Source organism: Polypterus senegalus, chromosome 2 (assembly GCF_016835505.1).
Source record: "Polypterus senegalus isolate Bchr_013 chromosome 2, ASM1683550v1, whole genome shotgun sequence".
NCBI classification, from domain to species: domain Eukaryota; kingdom Metazoa; phylum Chordata; class Cladistia; order Polypteriformes; family Polypteridae; genus Polypterus; species Polypterus senegalus.
The window spans coordinates 303980298-304007710 of NC_053155.1; the positions used below are offsets into that span (position 1 = coordinate 303980298).

At 40.2% G+C, this 27413-nt stretch overlaps 1 protein-coding gene across 7 annotated transcripts in view; it reads left to right on the plus strand.

Moving 5' to 3' along the window:
• robo1 (roundabout, axon guidance receptor, homolog 1 (Drosophila)) overlaps window positions 1–11537 on the plus strand; it is a 1363953-nt gene extending 1352416 nt beyond the window's left edge. For all 7 annotated transcript variants that reach the window (XM_039745862.1, XM_039745859.1, XM_039745860.1 and 4 more), the window contains 2 exons: window positions 5653–5855; window positions 10246–11537. In XM_039745862.1, the coding sequence (XP_039601796.1) occupies window positions 5653–5855; window positions 10246–10260 (218 nt within the window). In that variant the 3' untranslated portion in view covers window positions 10261–11537. The remainder of the gene's footprint in view (window positions 1–5652; window positions 5856–10245) is intronic.
• The last annotated feature ends 15876 nt before the right edge of the window (window positions 11538–27413 follow it).

Sequence of the window (27413 nt, forward strand, 5' to 3'; positions counted from 1 at the left end):
AGAAATATTACAAGGACAGAGCAGAATTGAACAGTAGATGGCATCACATAATACCAGTCCTGGAGACCTCGGCCATCAAGCTGTCTCCCCCTATTGGCCATTCCACAGCTGAGACAGTGCTGGGCAAGCCAATCTGATGAAAGGACCCCTTTACCCAATCATTCCTGTGATCCTCCATCAGAGATGACTTTACCTTAGGCAGGCAAAACCACTTGGCAGGTGGGCTGTGGCACCAAGTGCCACATTTGAGTACCAAGAAGAGAGGCAGAATTGGTGAGGGTTAGTAACAAATTATAACTATCATGTTACTTATGCTGCGGTGGGTTGGCGCCCTGCCCAGGTTTCCTACCTTGCGCCCTGTGTTGGCTGGGATTGGCTCCAGCAGACCCCCGTGTCCCTGTAGTTACAATATAGTGGGTTGGATAATGGATGGATGGATGTTACTTATTTTTTAGTGCTAATGACTAACAACAGAGATGCAGCCTATACAGTTAATCAGCAGCTCTAGTCAGGGTGTGCTAAACTGAAGTCGTGAGTCTTCAGCTGGGATTTAAAGGCTGAGACTGAAGGGGCATCTCTTATAGTAGCAGGCAGACCATTCCACAGTTAAGGGCCCTTTAACTAAAAGCTCGACCTCCCATTGTTATTTTATTAATCCTTGGAATCTTGAGCAGACCGGCATCTTGAAATCTTAATGTACGTTCTGGTTTATAAGTCATGATAAGTTCATACAAGTAAGCCGGAACTTTGGCTATTTAAGGCTTTATATGTTTAAAAGGAGGATTTTGAAATCTGCCCTAAACTTAACTGATGTTTGACTCCATTTTTGTCTTCCTGCAATTAAAAGCATTAAAAGGCATCATGTTCAGAGCTGTTGAGCTGCAGAGAGCCATGGCCAAAAGCTCCATTAGTTGTCTGTAAAACACAGGGACCCTAAACCGGGGAAGAACTGCCTGAGTTTGACAATCAATCACTTAAAAAGATTTTTACTACCGTCAGATATGAGACCACAGCTGACCCAGCATTTCTCTGACTTCCGTCTAAGTAAAAAATGTCATTTCTCTGTTATTGAGCTGGCTCTAGAAAGCGAGAGCACAGCACGTTACGTCACAATATATACATACGTGTTGTGGAACACAGCCCAGACACAGACAGGCAGACATCTTTTAAGCACCACAACACATTTATTTACAGATGTTATGAGGCAGGAGCCAACTCTGGCAGGCATTGAGTAGATGTATAATGTGCTATTTTTGATCGTTGTCTTCTTTTTTCTATTGTAAGACACAAAATATTGAAGAAAATCTCATTTGTTAGGAAGAGACATGAGGTAATACTCCAGATCTGCAGGGAAGTTGTAAGATATGCTATTATGTTAATTCAGTCAGTCGCAATCCACAATGAAAGCTCATTGTCTGAAATGTAATATATAATGTAAAAAAAATTAATAAGAGAGAGTTCACGTATTGCTCTCCAAGCATGTTCAACTTCAGCAGGAGTTCTTTTTTTTCACAAGGCTTTCTGTTTATAAATTAAACCATTGATTAGACCCTCAGTTTAATGGACTCATTAACGTATCCAGCCTGAGTAATAACATTTGAATTCAAATTAAACGAAAATGATGCCACAGTTTGCTTATGGCAAGAGCAGGGCAAATTTCAAATTAAAGCTGCCTTTCACATTTCATCTGGTGAGGGCGACCGCAGAATGGTGTATCACTAGTTTGAATGGCGTCATTTACCTGTCCCTGTGTGCGTCCGTGCAAACATATTTATATATATATATAGATAGATAGCTAGATAGAGATATATATATATAAACATTAAACATATATAAACATTCACAATCCCACTTAATGGAAATAATCCATCCATCCATTATCCAACCTGCTATATCCTAACTACAGGGTCACGGGGGTTTGCTGGAGGCAATCTCAGTCAGCACAGGGCACAAGGCAGGAAACAAACCCTGGGCAGTGTGCCAACCCACCACAGGGTGCACACACCAAGGACAATTTAGAATCGCTAACGCACCTAGCCTGCATGTCTTTGGACTGTGGAAGGAAACCCACGCAGACGCGGGGAGAACATACAAACTCCATGCAGGGAGGACCCGGGAAGCAAACCCGGGTCTCCTAACTGCGAGGCAGCAGCGCTACCACTGCACCACCGTGCCGCCAATAATAATAAATAATATATATATATATATATATATATATATATATATATATATATATATATATATATATATATATATATTTTTTTTTTCAGATTTGCTTCTAAGGTTCACATTTTAAATTGTCACTATTTTTAACATTTTTTGTGTTATGACATCATTAGCTTCACCATATTGTTCATATTTACATTTTTTTGATGAATTTATATGTAATTTTTAGCCCCTAGGGTCTTCTGTCCCTATTATAAAGAAGTGGCAGTGACACGGGGCTAGCCAGCTGTTTTCTTTCTTTTAGCCTCATAATTCTGTCTTTATCGGTTGCACCTCTCCCTCCAAACTACTTAGGTACCTCTAATGTATATAACTTTCTTTTTAAACACAGTAAAGGGCAGGCTTGCTTCATTGGTGGGTCGGGGGTGAATGGTGCTATCTGGGAATAATTGTTCTGTTCATTCATTTTGCTTTTGCTACAGAATGATACCAAAATGTTAAATATTTTTGATTGCTTTGGAATTTTTACTTTATAAAAGATGTGAAGGTATAAAGACTGTAAAGAAGGGCAGAGTCAGGTTGTGGTTATGAATCCCCCTTCAGGTAAGTGACTGTTGAGGATATAGACAGATAAGTTACACTTCAGGCTCCATCCTCCGTCACTTCATGTGTTCTCTTTAAATAAAGTCCTGCAAGCGCAGTAATACATATACAGGCACACATACACAAAAAAAGGTTTGGGGATCCTCCCTGTATATTGTGAAGTCTGGAGTAATAAAAAAAACTGATTCCGGCCTTAAACTGCTGTAAATACAAGAGAAATAAGTGAATGAATGGTGTTTATAAGAAGGCGGCAGGAAGTATGAGGTGGAGCCATCAGGGTGGAAGTGACGTCATCAGGGTGGGATGGAAGTGTTTGGAGAGAATGGTTATTAGGTCTGTAGGAAGAAGAGAAAAGCATTAACGCTCATTACCAACCCATTTCTCCCATTTGATCATTCTGAATTGGACCCTTTGGCTGATCTCTAAGCGCGTCTGTGTGACAATATACTGTATATATAGAAGCGAAGGTCTTTGATATGGTTTTCAGATTTATAGCTAGATATCAACAAAGAAAGAAAATGAATCACATATCTTAAAATAGTCTGTTATTCCTGAGCTTTCGACAACCTTCCAGGTATCACCATCAGAGGAAAATAATTAGTTAGACATACATGAATCAAAGACAATGTATAGCAAATGAGGAAGGAGAATGGGTGAGGTGGATTAGTAAGGTGAGGTTTGGCGTCTTTATTAAGTATTTATTTGTTCTTCTTTTTAAGCCTGCTAGTGCTGGGTTCATGTCCAAGTGTCTGCTAATGGAGTTTTTCATTTGATAGCCACAATTCAGCCAGCTCTCTGGCACTCTTAGTATTTGCCCTGAATCTTACTTGCACCGTGTCCCAGTTAAACGTGTGTCTGGTTGAACTTGTATGTTCCTTGTGTGTCCTTCCTTCTGATAGCATTGCGAAGTAATAACAGGTGAATAACTATGATAAATGTTGGGGTGCCAGCCCAGCTGTCCCCATTTAGTTCCAAAGTAAAATAAAACTGCGCTTGATGGCGTGATTACAGATAGAAATGTAGACTTCTGAGGATCTAACAAAAAACTGCTGCATAGCAAGGCTTCAAGTATGGCTTCTTATTACGGCTCGAAGGAACTGCATCTCTCCAGGTCTCTCGTCAACAAGTGACACCTCCTACTGGGCGGCTGGGCTTTTATGGCCCAGGGGCCAGAAGGAGTGGTGTCAGTTGCCCTCACTGGGTGGTTTCTTGGTACTGAGGGAGCAAAGAAAGACAACACCATTAGCAGCTGTGCCCACTCCCAGCCTGTGGTGGGAGAAACCTGGATGTTTCTATGCAAGTGTGACAATATATATATTTACATGCTGATAGATAGATAGATAGATAGATATGAAAGGCACTATATATTAGGTAGATAGATAGATATGAAAGGCACTATATATTAGATAGATAGATATGAAAGGCACTATATAATAGATAGATAGATAGATATGAAAGGCACTATATAATAGATAGATAGATAGATAGATAGATAGATAGATAGATAGAGCATTAGGAAATATTTCATAAGAACAGACTGTTCACCGCAACAAAGCTCACCAATCCTATCTACCTAATTTCTCTAAAATAACATCAAGTCATGATTGAAGGTCCCTAAACTTCTATTCCCCCACTACAATAATTAATAGTATATTGCATATATCTATACTTCTCTGTGCAAAATTTACCCTTAAAGAGCTTCCAACTGTGTCCCTGTGTTATTGTTTATTTTAAAGTAACAGCTGAAATCCACTGTACTATTTCTTTTACTTTTAAACATTTCAGTCATGTCACTTCTTAATCTGTGTTTGCTTAAACTGAAAAGGTTCATTTCCTTTGGTCTCTCTTCCTAGCTGATACCCAGCAGTCCTGTTATAAGTCTAGTCACTCTTCTCTGGACTTTCTCTAGTGCTGTTATGTCCTTTTTTGTAGCCTGGAGACCAGAACTGCACCCAGTACTCCAGACGAGGCCTCACCAGTGTGTTATAAAGCTTCAGCAGAACCTCCTTGGACTTGTACTCTACAAAATGCCATTTTCTGTTAGCCTTCAGATGTATATCCACCGTAATAAAAGGATAAGTGTGTCTGTGTCTGACTGTGTATCCGTCTGGTTGCTATGTCTCTGTCATTCAGATCACAGACATTTGTAGTAATAAAATGCATTGCAGTTCTCATTCCAATAGATGGCATATCACGTATATCAACACTGATTTTATGAATCCCATACCTAATGGCATATAACAGAAACATATGCATTGCATGGTGCACTGCAAAAGTTAATGCTGAGGTCTACATTATTTACTTAGATTTCAACCCATCTTAGATAGGTAGCACAACTAATGCAGTATATATACATACACAAACAATATGGGTTTATTTTCAGTGTTTTTTTTTTTCTTTTTCTTCTTCTTTCCCTTCACTTTTTTCCAATTCTATGTGGAGTCAACGTGCTAGATCACCCTTCTCCATCCAGCTTAGTCCTGCACCTCATCCCCAGTCAAGCGTTTTTCCTTCAGATCTTCTTTTACTTATCCAACCACCTTCACTTTGGCCTCCATCACTTCCTCTTCCCCTTTACTTCAATTCCCATCACTCTTTTATCCACATATTCATTGTCTCCCCTCATTGCATGTTCATGCCACCTCAACCTTCTTTCCTGCACTTTCTTAGAGATATCTCCTATTGTTTGTACCTCTGATGGTTTCATTTCTTATTCTGTCCTTTTTTCTAACTCCACACATCCATCTTAATGTTCCCATATTAAACTGGCACTGTTTTTCAGCTGTTTATTGTAGTATGACATCTTGTACATGTTAAAGCCTTGTATGGAACCTGAAGTGAAACTCTATAAATGCTCAAAATGTCTTTTTTTTTCTTTTAAAGTTGCAGAAGATATACTTCCATATAGCAGGCCCTCGTTTCCCGCACCTCACACTCCTAGAGACCCAAGTTCATCCAGTTCTATGTCATCACGGGGCTCTGGAGGGAGGCGAAGAGCTGATCAGATGAATGTAGGAAGGAGGAATCCATCAGACGCCGGACTCCAGGGAATGGGGACCTTTGAACACGAAGAGGATGAAATTGAGGTATTTACTTGTCATTTGTTACTTGATTATTGGTTAATTTCTTAGGTTTTATCTTTTAAATTTTCGTAGAAGGCAATTGGTCTCAGTTGGTATCAGCCCCAGAGAATGAATTTAAAGTAAAATGTACAAAATAGGCTAGTAGATGAATAAAAATGATCTTAGTCCTTTACTCTTCGTCATAGTATTCTGCTTAATTATTTTGATATTTCGAGGGTATAATTGTTGGGAGCATTCACATAGTGCCTTGTTGTGAACATTGGTCAACATTGCTCTGAAACTCTTGCAAGGTGATATCCTTCAATGCCTCCATCGTTTGCTTCCTGGCCTCCTCTACATCCTGAAAACACCTTCCTTTTCATTCTTGGAAATAAAAAAATAAAAAAAATCGCAGGGTACAAGGTGCAGGAAGTTCGTATGGGAAACTGTTGTCATCCCATTTTTCGTTAGAAACTGCTGCACACTCGATATTGTTTGGGCGAGAGCGTTGTCATGATGTAGAAGCCACTCACCTGATCACCACAATTCGGTCGTTTTCTCTGCACTGCATCACACAGTCGCTTGAGCACTTCAGGGTAAAACCCCTTACCTGCCTCAAAGTTTCTTCATTGAACGCCTCCGGAAGCATTGTGACAGTTTGTGCTGCTGTTTTCCCCAAAAGGAAATAGAACTTGATGCAAACACATTGTTCTTTCAAACCTACCATCACAAAATAGACAAAGATGGTAACAGAGGCTCAAGAGAAAAATTGCACTGATCTTACAGACCTTTTCTCCAGGACGCCGCTTAGCCGAATGATGCAGAGGGTAGTCAAGTACAAGCACCTAACCGGTAAACGTCGGAATTAACGCCCCTGCAGCCTCCAGAAAAAAATTCTCATTATTTTTGGGTCCCCCTCGTATATAACACCTATATGAGCTTAGTTGACCAACTGCTGAGGATCAAGATGGTCTGCAACCAGGAGTCAGGGCTGTTTAGGGTCTTCATAATGTGTGAAGTAAGAGAAGCAGAAGCTTAATGTCGTGATTTACAAGCATTTACTTCCGTGTGTTAAGTTTTGGCATGAAGCTGTCACGGTTACTGTATTGAGATCTACGTTGGGTGCCTAGTCACTTGTCATAAAAATCTGAGCCTTTGCTGTAACATCCTGCCTTCACTTTTAGTGGTCCAGTTCCACTAAGATTCACACCTGATTTATTTATTTTATGGTGGAGATTCCAGGGACGCACCCAGCCTTGGCCCGATCCGCACGCACTCGAAAACAGAGACAAAAAAAAAGCAAACCGGTAATCTAACAGCAATTAAAGAATGTAATGAAAACAAATTAAATAAATGAAAACCACGATACCACCCCTGTTCCCCTTACGACGATTATACATTAAATACACAAAGAACAAGCAAAACACACACAGCAAAGTCCATGAAAAACGGCAACAGATGAAATATAATGATAGGAATAGATAGTCCAGAGATCCGCACGTTGAATGGGAATGTAAAGATAGTCCTACCGGTAGTTCCTGAAATGGTGAAGACGGGTGGATGGTTCAGGAGCACTTCTTTCCTCGCAGGATGGCTGTGAATCCACCTACAGTCCTCATGTACATATGCAGATGGCAGGCAATCCAGACCCCAACCACAAAACGATCCAGGACAAAACGAATAATTATGTAACCCAACAGAAGGCAGGCAGAGAGACAGGAACTTGAAACACACATTACAAAAACCCTTCCTCTCTCCTTTAGGTCACCGCGCTGACCTCCTTTGACCCCAACAACCCCTGCACCCTCAGCAGAAGACCAATCAGAACCCTTCAGGGACTGCTGGGAGTTGCAGTTTCAAATTCTAGTATCACCACTACAAAGTACCTATGGTAACTGGGCCATAACAAGATGGAATTCAGAAATTCCTTTTACATGGGATGGCTGTCCTGACTAACAGTCTCCCTTACTCTCATGCTAGGCCGCTACAAATCAACATGACGTCAAGCATGTGTAGAAAGCACATGTGGTAGGTGGCGCAGTGGTAGTGCTGCTACTTTGCAGTAAGGAGATTGTGGGTTCACCTCCTGGGTTCTCCCTGTGTGAAGAGCGCTTTGAGTAGTAAGAAAAGCGCTATATAAATGTAAAGAAGAATTATAATTATTAAACCAGACTTTCAGCTTACTGTGTCTGTAATGGTGATAATGACACAAAGTAGCACTTAAATGCAATTCACCCTCGTTATTGATTTTGGACAGCCAGTGACCTGGGGTGCCTATCAGGGATCAATAAAGCAAATAACGGTTCTGTTTATGCGGAAATATAATTATCTGTAGGCCAGGAAATCCGTTTCATCTGGCTAACACTCCAGCAGTGCACAGTATGACCACAAACATTCTGGGGTCAAATCCGTGACTTTCAGCCCACACTTTTTTATTTATGCACTTATTCTTATTGAATTGTGTCCAGTGGAGCGCATAATGATGCCAAAGTGAGAATGTGCACACACCACACACAAGGGCAGGCTTGAGACAGCAACACTTAACATTTTACTGCATGTGTCACCTCAAAATACAACTTTGTTCCAAAATGTGATTATGAAGCTGCAACGTTCCTAACTCATGAGTTCTTTAAAATAATGCAAAATTGTAGAACCATTCCAGTGGTCCAGTTGCTGTGCCATACAGTGTTCCATTTTATTTTTTTACTTTCTTAATGCAAAATACAGTAGTTCATTTTTATACAGTCATATGAAAAATTTTGGGAATCCCTCTTGATTCTTTGGATTTTTGTTTATCATTGGCTGACCTTTCAAAGTAGCAACTTCCTTTTAATATATGACATGCCTTATGGAAACAGAAGTATTTCAGCAGTGACATTAAGTTTATTGGATCAACAGAAAATATACAATATGCAGCATAACAAAATTAGACAGGTGCATAAATGTGGGCACCTCAACAGAGATATGACATCAATACTTACAGTAGTTGAGCCTCCTTTTCCAAATCTAACAGCCTCTAGACGCCTCCTATAGCCTTTGATGAGTGTCTGGATTCTGGATGGAGGTATTTCTGACCATTCTCCAGTTCAGTTCAATTTGATGGCTGCCAAGCATGGACAGCCTGCTTCAAATCATCTAATAGATTTTCGATGATATTCAAGTCAGGGGACTGTGACGGCCATTCCAGAACATTGTACTTCTCCCTCTTCATGAAGGCTTTTGTAGATTTCGAACTGTGTTTTGGGTCATTGTCTTGTTGGAATATCCAAACCCTGCATAATTTCAGCTTTGTGACTGATGTTGGAACATTATCTTGAAGAATTTGTTGATATTGAGTTGAATTCATCCGACCCTCAACTTTATCAAGGGCCCCATTCCCTGAACTAACCACACAGCCCCACAGCATAGATAGATAGATAGATAGATAGATAGATAGATAGATACTTTATTAATCCCAAGGGGAAATTGGAGCATGATGGAACCTCCACCAAATTTGACAGTAGGTAGCAGGTGTTTTTTTAGGAATGCGGTGTTCTTCTTTCACCATGCAAAGCGCTTTTTGTTATGACCAAATAACTCAATTTTGGTCTCATCAATCCAAAGCACTTTGTTCCAAAATGAATCTGGCTTGTCTAAATGAGCATTTGCATACAACAAGTGACTCTGTTTGTGGCGTGAGTGCAGAAAGGGCTTCTTTCTCATCACCCTGCCATACAGATGTTCTTTGTGCAAATTATGCTGAATTGTAGAACGATGTACCGATACAACATCTGCAGCGAGATGTTCTTGCAGATCTCTGGAGGTGATCTGTGGGTTGTCTGTAACCATTCTCACAATCCTGTTCATATGCTGCTCCTGTATTTTTCTTGGCCTGCCAGACCTGCTGGTTTAACAGCAACCGTGCCTGTGGCCTTCCATTTCCTGATTCCATTCCTTACGGTTGAAACTGACAGTTTAAACCTTTGAGATCGCTTTTTGTAGCCTTCCCCTAAACCATGAGACTCAACAATCTTTGTTTTCAGATCTTTTGAGAGTTGCTTTGATTGGACACTCCTGTCTATGAAGTTCAAGGCTTAATGAGCTAATCCAACCGATTTGGTGTTTCAAGTAATCAGTATTGAGCAGTGACAGGCATTGAAATCAGCAAAATGACAAGGGGGACCCACATTTTTGCACAGCCAGTTTTTCACATTTGATTTAATTTCATACAACTAAATACTGCGTCACTAAAAACCTTTGTTCGGAAAACACCCCAGTACTCAGATGTTCCCAGGAAATGAAAGACATACCACTGTTATCTTTTTTGTTGAAAGTAAATTATTATGCAGGCTGAGAGGGGTTCCCAAACTTTTTCATATGACTGTATTTGATTACTTCATTGTATACTATAATCTATATTATACTTGCTTTTCAGGTGGAAGAAAGCTGAAAAACGAAGAGCTGCAAAACAAAAAGACCTTTTTTAAAGTCTTCTGTTAATGGGGAAACAGTATCCTGTCTTTTAATTTTTGTTACCAGATGCCAAGTTTGGTGCAATCAGATTATGTACATTTTCTTTTCTTTTCATCCTGTCAACTTACCAATTTATTAATGTTTAATTTTTATATATATATTTTTAATTTATGACTGGATTTATTGGCATCCAGTTAAAAAAAAAAAAAGTACAGTAACAGCAGCGCATCTAGTGGTACTGTTCTCATTACAATGCAATATGGGAAAATAGTTTACACTGACAATATAATGAAAGGGGGCCGTGGTGGTCAGCCCCTTGAAAAGCCTTTACAGTGGGGTTACTGTAATAAAATTAGCTACAAGCGGATTGGGGTGGCCCATATTGTAAATACATCTCTTTTTTTTTTTGTAACCTATTGTGGTACCAACAATTTGTCTTCCTTTTTATTTTTTATTTTTTGCTGACGATTTATTTTGTAAATTGTTGAAGTGGTCAACCACCCCAGCAGAGTGCCACTGAGGGATCATTTTAATGGTTTGTTCTTTGTTTGTGTAATGCACTGTATTTTGTTGGTTGATTTTTGTTTGTTATTTTTTTGTTTTGTTCTTTTTTGTCTTTGGTTTTAAAAGCACAATCACTTAACTTTATTTTAAACCATTGTATCTATTAATCCTTTTTGTCTTACTGAAAAATAAAGTCGGACAAGAAAGTATTGTTAATCATGGTGTTGTAGTTTTAAAAAACAATAAGCTGGTGCTGTAGCGACGAATGGAACACGCATACATAGAAGAAGGCCCACGTTTCAGAAGACCGCTCGGTTTCCAGGACACCAAGGGTTGATGGATCCATTTGTCCCTCTCAGTCTGTGTACTTCATGTTCACAGTGAAGCCATACATCATCTGGACGTGTACATACACGACTTTTTCTCATCGTTAGAGAATGCTGACATATCAAGACTTAACGACATTTGAAAAATAATGGAAAAAAAAAATACAAAAAAAATGTGCAGTTGTGCAAATGAATATTTGGAGTGCCATCATATGAAAAGAAATTTTGTACTAAAACTTAGTTAAAACTGTTTAAATGGTTGCATAGCAAAGATTTCGGAACTAAGGGAATTAGCTTTGTTGTTTTCATTATTTTCATGTAAAATGCAAGTTCTTTATCATTAGCCATACTTTTGCATACAGAGGATCGATCCTAATCATGTAATTTTTTTCACATTATTTATTAAAAATGTCTTCAAATACCAGTTCTGTCTCTTGTTGTTTTTTTTTTAGTGGTATGATTGTCTCCTTGACAAATGAGTTTTTTAGATGTTGATAACACAGTATTTTTAGGCACCATAGACAAACAAATTTGTCCAAATTTGATGTGTACAAACCTGTCGGTATGCCTCCATATGGTGAATCGCGCCATTGAAAGTGAGAAAACATTCGTCACACTATAGTAATTATAGCCTTACCTGTGTTTTTTTAAACAGCTATTGAGAAAATGGGCACACTTACCTTGAGGGAGGAGGTGGCGTGTTCTATCACTGGAGGAGACGCGACTTCTCAGCAGTTTGCCTGATATATCTACTATATATTGCCAAAAGTTTTGGGAAGCCTGTCGTTACACACACATGAAATTTAATGACATCCCCTTCTTAATACATTGGCTTTAATATGGAGTTGGCCCACCCTTTGCAGCCATAACAGCTTCAACTCTTCTGGGAAGGCTTTCCACAAGGTGTACGAGTGTATTTATGGGAATTTGTGACCAGGTGTGCCCTGATGTTAGACGAGAAGGCCTGGCTCGTTCGCAGTCTACGCTCTTAATTCATTCCAAACCTGTTCTGTTGGGTTGAGGTCAGGACTCTGTGCAGGCCAGTCAAGTTCCTCCACACCAAACTCAATCATCCATTTCTTTATAGACCTTGCTTTGTGCACTTGTGTGTAGTCATGTTGGAACAGGAAGAGGCCATCCCCAAAGTTGGGAACATTAAATTGTCCAAAATTGCTTTGTATGCTGAAGCATTAAGAGTTCCTTTCACTGGAACTAAGAGGCAAAGCCCAACCCCTGAAAGTCAACCCCACAATCATAATCCCCCCTCCACCAAACTTTACACTTGGCACAATGCAGTCAGGCAACAGCCAAACCCAGACGCGTCCATCGGAATGCGTGCTTCATCACTCCAGAGGACACATCTGCACTACTCTTGAGTCCAGTAGCAGTGGGCTTTACACCACTGCCTCTGACACTTTGCATTGCACTCGGTGATGTCAGGCTTGGATGCAGCAGCTTGACCATGAAGCTCTCTCACTACGCACTGTTCTTGAGCTAATCTGGAGGCCACACAAAGTTTGGAGGTCTGCAGTTATTAACTCTGCAAAGATTTGGCAACTTCTGCACACTGTGTGCCTCAGCATGCGCTGTCCCCGCTCTGTGATTTTACATGGCCTACCAATCTTGGCTGAGTTACTGTTGCTCCAAATTGCTTCCACATTGTTGTAATACTACTAACAGTTTACAGTGGAATATTTAGTAGCGAGGAAATTTCACGAATGGACTTATTGCACAGGTGGCATCCTATCACGGTACCACGCTTGAATTCACTGAGCTGCTGAGAGTGACCCATTCTTTTACAAATGTTTGTAGAAGCAGTCGGCATGCCTAGGTGCTTGATTTTATACACCTGTGGCCATGGAAGTGATTGGAACACCTGAATTCAATGAAATTGTAGGGGGAGTCCCAATACTTTTGGCAAAATAGTGTATGTATAGTGTAATAGTGTATTCCTGCTAAAGCAGGAATTGTTCAACATGTGATTGGGCAAGGTCCGCTGGCAGTCGTGCTCTGCCGCTGTTGGGGAAAGGTATAAAAGGCAATGTGATTAGTTCATTGTCTGGTTCAAAAGAAGCCATCCAAGTTGTCTAAAGTCCTCGGCCAAGTTTTAAAATAGCCAGTAGTACTTACCGGCAGGGGTGCAATGGCATGTGAGAGAGTGAAGTACAGAGCTTGCAGACAATTCCTTCCAGTATTTGCCCCTGTAAATGTGAAAGTTCCTGGAGGAGGAGGCAGCACAGTGGGAGCAGAGTCACTACGTACTCCCTGATTGGGGAACGAGAATGCATCAGCAAGGATTGGGTGCCATAATCCCCCTTCCACCTATAAAACAGAAGTATCGACACCAAAGGTCCTCTTTTGAGCATGTTGGGTGGCTGACTAACCTTCAGAACAATACACAGAGTGAAGGTGGAGTGGTGAGTGTGAGTTAACACTAGAATCCCTGAAGCCTACAAATAAAACTCGGCATCATGGCCCACCTTAAATCCTTTTGCACCTCTCCATCAGCGTCTTTTGTCTTGTAACATGTGTCGATCAGCACAAGCAGCAACCAGCAGGCTATCCCATCCCCCCACAGCCACAGAAAGGGCAAGAAGCTCTCTCAGCTCAAACCTTGATTATCTGAAAGTGAGATACCAGGAGCTGTATAGGGTAAATAATATACTGTTATTTGGAACACATGCATTTTATGTGTGTTCCGTGTCTACAACAATCTATGTAAGTGTAGGATGACAGGAAATGCAAGCAATGTTGAACACATACAGTACCTAAAAGACAAACCTTTTTCATGTTTTAGTACTAACGACAAAAGTTTGACATGAAGTGTATAATGTGTGAAGTTCAAATATCAAATAATGTTTTTTTTCCTACTTTACATCGTTTTTGATTTCTTTTTTCCTGATCGTTCACTGGGGGAGAAGGAAGGACATCTGTTTTTTGCATATAGTTTTTTTTCCTTTCTTCTTGATTATTGCTTGCTGTTACAGACTGAAATCAAATGTATGCTTTTATTCTAAAAAAGTAAGAATTAGAGCAGCTCACTTCTCAAAACAGACTCGTCCGGTCTGGAACCCGTGAAGTTTTGATTATCAGTCAACAGTTGATACCATTGTACTACCAAAGTGGTCGTAGCAAATGCATGTCAATGTCATACACTAATGCGGGTTCTTTTTCTGCAGTTATATTCTTGAATAAAAGCGCACTTGTTCTGTTATATTTGTGAAAGTGTTTCTTTAATATTTGGAATTCAGGCCTTACACATTATACACTTCATGTCTACATTTTGTCAGTTATTACTAAAACATGAAAAACGTTTCTGTTTTAACGATGTGTTTACATAGATCGTTGAAGACACAGAACACACATGAAATGCAAGTGTTCCAAATAACGATATAGTATTTATAAAAGGTGTCATTTTGCTTGACTTCTCACTCTATACAACTCTAAGCAACTGACACGCAGGTAAACAGACTTGAGTTGAGAAAACTGTGCGGGGTGGAGGGATGTGATAGCAGGTTGCTTGCTACTTATTGACACATTTATAGGACAAAAAATGCTGATGGAGAGGTGCGAAGCAATTTAAGGTGGGACGGATCTACGTGTTTTTTCGTAGGCTCTGGTAATTCTAGTATTAATGACGCCACATCATTTTTTTCACCATTTTTGTTTAGTAGCACCTGTTAATAAAGTGCACTTGGTTTTCGTCACTTTTGTAACATTGTGTCTGTGTCTTTCTGATCTCACCATCGATACGTTCAGTCCATGAACTACAAGAGTCCAGAGTGTAGCTTGGTGCCAAATTCTGCTACACAGGATTTCAAACTCCACAAAAAAAATAAGAGCCCACCATTGTCTCGGAAATAACTTGAAACTGACAAAAGTGATTGGCAAGCCTTCATTGTTTTTTCCGTATTTAACATAATTTAGGCGTTGCTCTAGAATCAGAATCAGAGTGCACTTTATTGGCCAGGTACACTAATGTGTACTAGGAATTTGTCTTGATTGTATTGGTGCCACACACAAGGACAATACAGAATACAAAAGATAAATGTAAAATGCTAAAATATGATGCAACATACAAGGGTTATATCAAAAATAAAAAAGATAAAGTAGAAGTTAGAATGTTCATGTAGTCAAGTGTGTGGGTATGCATAGATACTGATTAGAAGCTCAGACCTGATTAATCAAAATAACTCCACATGGAAAAAACATGATTAGGTGACGTGTTGTTTTAACTTTCACTGCCCAAGGGCATTTGTCAGAAGGAAGTCTTTGGAACAGGTGACGCCCTGGGTGAGTCGGATCAAGCGATAATCTGTGTGCCCACTTCCATACCCTGGACTCATATAGGACTTGAATGTGAGGTCAGTTACAGCCTACGATCTTTTCACAGACGATGATGATGCACTGCAGATTGGCCTCAGCCTGAACAGAGGCAGCATCAAACCAGACAGTTCTGGAAGAGGTCAGAATGGATCCAAAATGATGGCTGTGCAAAACTGGACTAATGTTGCTTGAGGGATGCAAAACGAACATTCCCTGATGGGATTTCTTAATAATGCATGTGGTATGATGTTATTGGAATAGCCCAGTGCCCAGAAACTTAAAGAGTTTTGATTTAAAATAATAACACAAATGATAACGACAAGAACAAAAATGATGGGACCCTTAACCTAATACAGGGTGAGTCAAAATTATGTTAACATTAATGACACTGCTATGTATTTACTTATATTATGTGCCACGTATGGTACATGTGTTGAACATGATGACAAACAGGTTGAAACATTTCTGTAAATCATCTTGCACATATGAAGTGTGTTTTATGAATACATTGTTTCTGGCATTCAAATGTTAACATAATTTTGACTCACCCTGCATTTTGTTGCACAACCATTTAGAGGCAATCTCTGCAAACAGGCGATTCCTGGAGCTCTCCATGATACTTTTGCATCTGTTGACAGGTCGTTTGGCCCACTTGTCCTGAGCAAACTACTCCAGCTATGTCAGGTTTGAAGAGGATCTTCTCCAGACTTGGTGAGTTTTGTTCCATAGATGTCTGATAGGATTCAATCAGGGCCCATGGAAGGCTTTTCATAATAGTCCAAAATGTCTTCTTAGTCAGTCTGGGGTACTTTTAGCTGTGTGTTTTTGGGTCATTATCTTCTTGAAGGATCCATGACTTGTGTCTGAGACAGAACATTCTGACACTGGGCAGTGCATTTCGCTCCAGAATGTCTTGATAGTATTGAAATTTCTTTGTTCCCAGCACAGACTCAAAGCAGCCCATTCTAGATTCAGCAAATCAACCTCAAATCATAACTGAGCCTCCTCCATGTTTAACAGTAGGTATGGTTTTTTTTGAAAGCTTCATATTTTGTCTGTGGACATATAGCTGCCAAAAGGGTCCAGTTTTGTGCTTATCTGCCCAAAAGGACATTCTCGGGGAAGCATTGTGGCTTGTCAATATAAATATTAGCAAATTCCAGTCTGGCTTTTTTATGTCTTCCTTTCAACGGTTTTCTTCTTCCACTTACCCCACTGTCACTCAAAAAGCAACTGATGGCGCAATCAGACACTGATGGACTCTGACCTTATAGCTGAAGTTGTCCTTGGATTTTTGTCTACCATTCTCACTATTTTCCTGCCCATTCTAAGGTCGATTTCCTTCTTGCGGCCATGTCCACGGAAATTGGCTGCAGTCCCATGAACCTTAAACTTCTTAATGATATTTGCAAGTGTTGTCACAGGAACACCAAGCTGCTTGTAGATGGTCTTCTAGCCTTTGCCTTTAACATGCTTGACCACATCTTACAATGAGGACAAAGCAGGAGGAAACATGCCTTAATATTTATATTTACGCATCAACTCTGGAACTCTCTTCCTCAGTCTCTCCGAGATTGCTCCTCTTTATCCACCTTTAAATCTCAACTGAAAACTTTCCTGTTCTACAAACTTTTGTCTTCTGCGTAATGATTTTTTTACTCTGTATGTAAAGCAGGTGGCAGGCACAGTGGTACAATGGTAGTGCTGCTGCCTCGCAGTTAGGAGACCCGGGTTTGCTTTCCGGATCCTCCCTGCATGACGTTTGCATGTTCTCCCTGTGTCTGTGTGGGTTTCCTCCCACAGTCCAAAGACATGTAGCTTAAGTGCATTGGTGACTCAAAATTGTCCCTAGTGTGTGCTTGGTGTGTGTGTGTGCCCTGCGGTGGGCTGGCGCCCTGCCCAGGATTTGTTCCTGCCTTGCATCCTGTGTTGGCTGGGATTGGCTCCAGCAGACCCCCGTGACCCTGTAGTTAGGATATAGTGGGTTGAATGACTGCATGTAAAGCAACCTTGAGTTTGTGAAAGGTGCTCTATAAATGCAACTTAATAATAATAATAATATTTGGCTGACACCTTTATCCAAATCGACTTACAAAATTTCTGATATAATTGTTTCCATTTCTTTAGGTTTTCCAATCGGAGCACAGACATGTCACGTGACTTGCTCAGGGTCCTAGAGAGTCAGTGAATTTGAACCCACAACCTCAATATGAATAATAATAACAACAAGTAGCAGTCCAGCTAAAAGCCTTCCCTACATTGGAGGAGAAAGACCAGAAATGGTGGAGCACTGAGCAGATCATGAGCTCTCGAGTAACACAGCAAAATCTCACGGGTTTTTTTACTTGTTTCGGTGAATTTGTTCTGCATTCTAAGGCTTTACTAATATCAATGCACAAATAAAGGTATTTTTCAATTTAAGTTTGATCCTTTGGCAATGTGGTAACTGTGAATTTGTGAGCAAGATGTCATTGGGTTTTTATTATATTATCTGTAAGAAGCAACAAGTGGTATGTATTCATAAGCTTTACACGTACTGTACATTGAAAGGCTTACTGAAAGAGAAAATGTAAAATGTATGTAACTATGGTGATGAAATACTATCTAAATAAGCCCTTTTTTCAACCACAGAATGCAGGTTAGTAGCAGTAATAACATTTTTAACAAATAAGCAATATGAATTGAGCTAAAGGGCACAGTATGAAGGCATCATTTCAGAAGGAAATCTGTATTTCCAAATATTACAAATAATGTTTGGTCACAGACGAGTCAGCAGCTGTTGTGTTCTCATTTGTATTTATGGAAGAAAAAAATTGCTGTTTATATTTACTGTAATACTGTATTATTATTATTAGATATGTACTGTATTTGGGTGAATTTTTTTTATCTAAAGTAACGTGTATGAGAGGATCGACTATTTACACATTGAGTCACAACTTGGACATACTGTATGTACTGCAGTCTTTAAATGATGTCTATGCTGCATACTTTTAACACAGAGTTTATTGTATGCATTCAATTTTATAATTTATTAAAAAATTATATATCTAAATATATATATCTATAAATATATAGATATATATATTTATATATATTGTCATGCTTGGGTCACAAAATTGCACAGATTTATTCAAGGTTTTCAAGAAACAGCATAATAAAGCATAAAGAATAAAGTGGAGGATGTCTGGGTGAAGAGAGCCAAGGCAGTGAGACAAAAGGACAGCTGCGGTGCAGACTTTTAAATGTTTGAAGCCCCGCACAAGATGCAGATCACACGGCATGGCAGCAGCAGCAACGGCAGCGGCAGCATCCTTGCAATCAGTCCAGCAAAGAGGAGATGAAAAACTGTGTTTGCTTCCGATTGAATCATTGTTTAAGAGGGGGTTTCAGAGGAGTGACCACGTCCCCTTGGGGCTGCGTTCAGCGTGTTCTCAATATACTGTATATATATATATATATAATCTCACATCTGTCTGTCTGTCTGCTTTTCACGAGAGAACTACTTAACAGGTTTAGATCAGATGTTTTTCTGCAATTTGCTTGAACATTCCGGTTGATTTTGCGCCTTCTCTCATCACACTTTGATTCATAGCTCACTTGCATGAGTGAAATATTCACACTAATCAGACACAGAGGCTGCAGGCCGAGGGGAAGGGAAAGCGTGATTTCAGGAGTGGGTGGCAGGCTGGGTCCTCCTGACTATCCTGTCTCACTACTATGCTGGCGGAACTGAGGGGGACGGCTAGTACATATAGAACCCCAAACACTAGACACAACTCAGCCAGACACAAATTTAGGTGGAAATAAAATTGTATTTATTACAGAAACGTCTCTTGCACAGGTTGAAGGCAGTCCAGTACCATCTATACTACTAAATGAATAAATAATTGAATAAGCATCTCTGTCTCCTTTACTCATCCTCTCCCTCTTGCTCTCTCACCTGTTGTCCACTACCTGCCAACTCTGACTTTCCCATGAACTGAGACATTTCCTTTTTATTTTAAACCCAGGAGTACTTCCAGTGTCACAATGCTGCTTACCGGAGACACTTCCAGGTCATTTGGTAGCTCCCCACAATTTGCATTCTTCATAGTACTCCACTGCAACGTCCAAGGACCAAGACAGGGCTGCCCTTCCATACTACAAGTCTCAGGCAAACCTGTGGGTGTCCAAGCTGGGCTTCTGACAGTGGAATACTACCACCTACCGTGTTGGAGGATGAATTGTTCTTGAAATCTGTTTATCCCCTTTCCATTATTGAGTCATCCCAACTGGGACAAAACTCAAGGGCCATCCCAGCTGGCTTGCATCTCCATCCTTGCTCTCCTTCCATTATGGCCTCCTGGCCTTGTAGGAAATTATCCCTGACCTCAGTAGGGAATGCCAGTCCATCCATTCTGACACTTACTATATATATTTATATATATATATACTCATATGTGTGTATTAATATATATGTATATACATTACTGGTCGAACGTTTTCGAACACCTCAGTTTTTCCAGTTTTTCTTCAAATTTAATCAGCTGAAATGTAATAAATGACCTAAAATGTTGAAAAGTTAAGCAAAATTTAAATTTAAAGTTTAGGAGAGCAAAGCTGAAAAAGGAAATATCAGAATATTACAAATCAGCCTTCTTCAGAGAACAACTAATAGGTTACAACCTACAGATGTTCTAAAGCAATTAAAGTAAATGAAGCCTTGCAAGGGGCGGCACGGTGGCGCAGTGGTAGCGCTGCTGCCTCAGCAGTTAGGAGACCCGGGTTCGCTTCCCGGGTCCTCCCTGTGTGGAGTTTGCATGTTCTCCCGTGTCTGCGTGGGTTTCCTCCGGGTACTCCGGTTTCCTCCCACAGTCCAAAGACATGCAGGTTAGGTGGATTGGCAATTCTAAATTAGCCCTAGTGTGTGCTTGGTGTGTGGGTGTGTTTGTGTGTGTCCTGCGGTGGGTTGGCACCCTGCCCAGGATTGGTTCCTGCCTTGTGCCCTGTGTTGGCTGGGATTGGCTCCAGCAGACCCCATGACCCTGTATTCGATTCAGCGGGTTAGAAAATGGATGGATGGATGGAAGCCTTGCAAGTTGAAGCAAACAATTTGCACAGGTGTGCCAACTTCTGTTGATTACTTAACAATCCTATATATATATATATATATATATATATATACTGTATATACAGTATATACTAATAAAAGGAAAAGCCCTCACTGACTGACTCTTCACTAATTCTCCAACTTCCCTTACAGCTTACTTACAAAAGTTAGGCAGGTTTCATTTCAAAATTCTACGCGTAACAGTCATAACTGGAACCTACTTTCGTCCATATATACGGCCATAGCCTGCAGCTTGGTCGCTGTGTGAAGCGGAGTTGCATCCCACATAATTGAGTGCCTGCCTAAGGTAAATATTCGCGGGTGAAGGACTGTGCTTAAAGGACTGTGCTTAGCATGTTCATAAGCGCAGCTACTGCAGAAACCCTCTGATGCTGAACTAGCCTTTGTACACATATCAATAGGAAAGCAAGGTGTAAGGCTTAAGTTTAAATTACGTTCATAGACACGCTGCCAAATCCACAACTTAATACCGAGAATGCCTTTTAAACATCTTAGATTCACGAGTACCAATTTGGATAGTGATCACTTCGATAAATGAAACCTGTTCAAAAGATGCATTACACAATTGAGAAGGCAGCAAAAGAATATGAAGTGAGTGACGCATACAAGCATATTAATAAGTGCAGCTACTGAGGAAACAAAGCACGGTGTAAACCTAAAGTTTAAATTAAGTTCATAGACAGGCTGCCGTGGCATTAGTCATGAGAAGACGAATAAACGATATTCACTTTGAGATACAAGCTTTAATGAGAAGCAAACGCAGGGGGTATAAACAAGACTTTTGTTCACTTTGTAACAGAGTTAAAATTGCTGTAACGGAGTTTAAATTGCTGGTGAAGGACTGTGCTTATGCAAACGAAGATGAGATGGTCAGGGATAGAATAGTATTTGGCACAAACTCAGCAAAAGTGCAAGAGAAACTTTTAAGTGCGGGTTTGAGCTAACATTAAATAAAGCCGTGGACATCGCAAGATTGCATGAGATAGCACAAGCACAGCTGAGAAGCTTGATGCATGTACTCGAGCGGCTCACATGAACTGACTTTGCAGGACTGGGAAAAGTTAAATTAAGTCCATAGACAAGCTACCGCTAAATATTCGCAAGCAAATGGACAACTTAATACCAGGAATGCCTGTTAAACATGTAAGATTCATGAGTACCGATTTGGCTAATGAACACTTTGATGAATGAGACCTGTTATCTTTACAACGGTTGACAAACATGGAATGTAACTTGAACACAACACATCCTCCAAGTATTTTGCTAGTATATGTATGTATATATTTATATATATATATATATATATATATATACATATATATATATATATATATACACATACAGTGGGGAAAATAAGCATTTGATCTGTTCCATATAACCAATTTCATTCCTTTCCAACCTCTCCACCACCATGGGCAAGACAAAAGAACTGATCTCTACCAATCCAGGGGTTGATGCTTTGTGATCACGGCCTCTGTTTTCCTTCCTCTGCAGAAAGAAAGATTGACAGCTCTCATCTGATGTGAGAGATCTGCCCACATGGATCCTACTCTTCCTGCCTGTACACATCATAACTGGAGGAGCCCCCATCTTAGTTAGTTATCCTGAGATGAATCCGGGCTGAGAAAGACTCCGCTTACATTTAACATGTGTTTTCTTTGATTTTCTTTATTCTAATTACATGGGGTTTGGCACCAGGTGCCCCAAAATATTGAAGTAATCTTGTTGCAATATATACATTTTATTGAATGCTTGTAAATTAAAATGAAATATTCTATTGATATTTTATCGTTTCCACTTTTTAATTCACAAATTGAATTGATTTTTGAATATCACTAAATTAAACAATTAGATCAGATTATCTGAAATTAAGCCAGAAAGGTTTGCCAACCACTGAATTAAAGAGATTAATTCAAGAATAACTTTTAAGGAGAGGAACATAAAGGCTCACAGAAAATAAAAATGGCCATTAGGGGAAATAGTAAATTGATAAATAAATATACCTTTTGAAAACGTAACATGTGGCAGAAAAATTAAAAGAAATGTGTTATTTAGAAATACATTAACATTAGAATTACCAAAGCCTACGAAAAAACATATAATTCCAGCCCACCTTTAATCCCTTCGCACCTCTCTGTCAGCGTCTTTTGTCTTGTAAATGTGTCGATCAACACAAGCAGCAAGCAGCCTGCGATACCATCCACCCCACTGCCGCAGAAAGGGCAAAAAGGTCTCCCAGCACAAGTCTTGATTATCTGGGAGTGAGGTACGTAGAGATGTATAGGGTAAATAATAGATCGTTATTTGGAACACATGCATTTCATGTGTGTTTCGTGTCTACAACATTGTATGTAAACACATTGTTAAAACAGAAACATTTTTCATGTTTTAGTAACAAATGACAAAATGTAGACATAAACTGTATAATGTGTGAAACCTGAAGTCCAAATATCAAATAAACACTTTCACAAAAGGTATAAGGATGATACGATAGCTTCTGTGGTGCAGTGGTAAGAACTCCTGACTTGTAATCAAGATGTAATGGGTGCTGACACTGTTAGTTAGGGTCTGATCAGGAGGGGGGGAGGGAGAGTGTGAAACGTGACTGAGAGAATAAAACTGAAAAAAAATTTTACTTTTACAAGTACCATAAATTAACACCCAATCTGGCGCTGTTCGTTTTCAAATAATATTGCATTAGTGCGATGATGTTTTCTGATTGGTACTATTCAGGTCATACAATGATTTCTTCAAAATGTCACATATCTTTGTCTCTTTCTTTTTTTTCCCGGTGCATGCACCAGAAGACATGAGCTTATTCAGTGTGAGCAGGAACACACAGGTGGTCGGTTGCTTGTGCTATAACAAGCTTGACCTGGTGGCACATGTACTGTATGAGGCATGCATGGGGTCCACTGAGAAAAGAAGAGTGTCATTGGTTCACCTTGCAGAGGAACTTTGTTGTCGCTTTTTACAAGAAAAGGTGATGGAAAAAGAAAAAGAGGATGCAACATCGACAAGCTTCTGTTCCAAGACAGCCAACTCAGTCAGTGTCAGGTGCCCCTTCAGTGTAATAGGAACCACAGCATAGAGAGAAGTGTGTACATTGCAATAGGTACACATGTCGTAAATGTAGGAAGGACGGTCCATGAGTGTGTGGAAACTGTTAATATTTGAATTTGATGTTTGCATATATTGTAGCATGGAACCGACCTCTCTGTACTATTCCTTCCTCTGCATGTCCAGGAGTACAAAAGAAACAGCACCGTACAGCAACGTGGAGACAGGGCAAGATCGGGGAAAAAAAAAATCACGCGGTCACTGATTACAACCACAAGATGGCATGTGAGTGAATATGAATAATATGAATAATGTTGCATCAGTGCCACAGTGTTTTCTAAAATGTACTATACAGATCATAAAATGAATAATTCCCAATATTATATACTCAGCAAAAAAAGAAACGTCCTCTGACTTTCAACTGTTTTTACTTTCAGTAAACTTAATGTGTAAATATTTGTATGAACACTAAAAGAGTCAACACCATAAGACATAAACTAAAAATGTTTCACAATGTGTCCCTGAATGAAGGGAGGCTCAAAATCAAAAGTACCAGTCAGTATGTGGTGTGGCCACCAGCTGCTTGAAGTACTGCAGTGCATCTCCTCCTCATGGACTGGACCAGATTTGTCAGTTCTTGCTGTGAGATGTTACCCCACTCTTCCACCAAGGCACCTGCAAGTTCCTGGACATTTCTGGGGGGAATGGCCCTAGCCCTCACCCTGCGATCCAACAGGTCCCAGACGTGCTCAATTCCTTCGACGATAAACACGAATCCGTCCATCACCCCTGGTGAGACAAAACCATGACTCATCAGTGAAGAGCACTTTTTGCCACTCCTGTCTGGTCCAGTGAAGGTGGGTTTGTGCCCATAGGCGGCGTTGTTGCTGGTGATGTCTGGTAAGGACCTGCCTTACAACAGGCCTACAAGCCCTCAGTCCAGCCTCTCTCAGCCTATTGCGGACAGTCTGAGCACTGATGGAGGGATTGTGTGTTCCTGGTGTGACTCGGGTAGTTGTTGTGGCCATCCTGTACCTGTCACGCAGGTGTGATATTCGGATGTACCGATCCTGTGCAGGTGTTGTTACACGTGGTCTTCCACTGCGAGGATGATCAGCTGTCCTTCCTGTCTCCCTGTAGCGCTGTCTTAGGCGTCTCACAGTGCGGACATGGCAATTTATTGCCCTAGCCACATCAGCAGTCCTCATGCCTCCCTGCAGCATGCCTAATGCACGTTCACGCAGATGAGCAGGGACCCTGGGCATCTTTCACAGTCGGTAGACAAGTCTCTTTAGTGTCCTGCATTTTTAGAACTGTGACCTTAAATGCCTACTTTCTGTAAGCTGTTAAGGTCTTAACGACATTCCACAGGTGCATGTTAATTAATTGATTATGGTTAATTGAACATGCATGGAAAACATTGTTTAAACCCTTTACAATGAAGATCTGTAAAGTTATTTGGATTTTTAAAACATTATTGTTGAAATACACAGTCCTGAAAAAGGGACGTTTCTTTTTTTGCTGAGTATATATACTTATGTCTCTGTTTTTCGTCAGTGTGGCTTTGACATCATGGACCATAGGGCACACACTAAATAAGCGTAAGCAGGAACACTGAATAAAACTGAATAAAAAAAATTGAAGCGACAATGAGATACGAAGAAGGCAGATTCACCAGCGTTTGTATGTCAGCTTTTATCCCTCCAGATCAGAGAATGTCCAGTTCCATTGCCTCAAACACCACTCACATCTACAGTTATTCCTTGTTTCAAATCAAAACTAAACAGCGTCAGATCTGTGGTGTGGGTGCTTGTATCGTGATCGTGACTGAGAGAATAAAAGAGAAAATATAAAATGCTAACTTTTACAAGTACTATAGATTTACTCTGGCTATTACAGATGCAAATCAAATGTATGGTTTTATTGTATAATATTATCAATAAGAGCAGCTCACTACTGCCATCGGACGTTACTTTATTCTTTATTGCTTAGTATTGCCTAATCTTGTGCAATAGTGTTCATGTACAATTAAGGTCTTATGTTGAATGTTAGTGTTTTACCTTATTTCTTCTTATCCTTTTGTAATTATATTTATTTATATTTTGACACCACATGGACTGCACCTAATTTCATTGTATTTGTTACAATGACAATAAAGATATTCTAATTCTGATTCTTATTTTTATATTTTTCTTTCTTCATTTTGCAAAGCACTTTGAGTTACATCATTTGTATGAAAACGCACTGTAGAAATAAATGCTGTTGTTCATGTTGTTATTATTGTAAAAAAAAGAACACCTTATGATCAAAGATCATAAATCTTGTGATTATCAGTTTTTCTGGCTTTGTACGTTTCTTATGCATGTTTTTAATTCCATCCATCCATCCATTTTCCAACCCGCTGAATCAGAACACAGGGTCACGGGGGTCTGCTGGAGCCAATCCCAGCCAACACAGGGCACAAGGCAGGAACCAATCCCGGGCAGGGTGCCAACCCACCGCAGGACACATACAAACACAGCAAGGCCAATCTAGAATCCACCTAACCTGCATGTCTTTGGACTGTAGGAGGAAACCCACGCAGACATGGGGAGAACATGCAAACTCCAGCGAACCCGGGTCTCCTAACTGTGAGGCAGCAGCACTTCCACTGCGCCACCATGCCGCCCTTGTTTCTAACTTATTCTCTTAATATCATGTACTTCATTTTTTGTTTTGTCAGTGAATTCATGAAACCACCATTTTGGTTTGTCATTTGGATCAATAATGTTGCCATTTTGTGGATCAGTTGCTTGACGTTGCCATGCCAGCTGCTACCACCTGATCTACATTCACTGCGTCCTGGTTTTAAAGTAAAAAATACAAAAGAACCTTGTATGTGCTTGAGTTTATTTTGGATAGGGGAAACATTGTTTCAGTTGTTCAGGTCCTCAAAAATCCTGCTTATTTCTAGAGTTAAGCTCTCCCTTTGTCCAGTTGATTAATTCACAGTTTGGTCTGATCATTTGCCTTTTAACAAAAACATTTCTATAGCATATTTTCATACAGCAACTGTTAGAAAACTGTTAAAAATAAGCAATAATATTAAAGAATAAATAACAACACAGCTAGGAAAGGTCAGATGCCTGGGACAACACAAAAAACAAGCAAAAAAAAAAAAAACCTTCAGTCTGGCTGGAGAAAAATAAAAAATATGCAAGGGTTCCAAGGCCAAAATGCCCCTATGATGGGATTTGATGGAGTTGGTCTTGTGGACACTTAAGACACCCATCTTCATTCTGTCATCTCAGGGGGGTACATGGTGCCTAGATCAGGTGGTGGTGGCACAGAAAGACAGGAGAAAATAGTAGATATTAATACAGATTGCAGATCCATGAAGAATATGATAATTCAATGCCCATATATTCTATTAGGAATACAACTTGTGGAGGATGGCCGGCCGATTATCCCGGCCAATACCCCCAAGCCGCCAGGTGGAAACTTCCTTGCAGTATGGAGGTCCCCAGAAGACCAGCAGGGCATCATGGACAATGTTTTTATGCGCAGCCCTGCTGGATGCCATGGGGGCCACTAGGGGATGCTGCAGGGAGGAATAATGGCTATTTTCCCTACGCCCCGGAAGCACACGTGGACAAGAGGAATGACGTGCTTCCGGGGTGAAGAAAAGAACTTGTACCTGACCCAGAAGTGATTGAGAGTCACATGGACTGGGGATGGAGAACACATCTGGGTCAGGAGATATAAAAGGACTGTGGGAGCTCCCAGACGGTGAGCTGAGCTGGGTGGAAGGGTCGCAACGTGTCT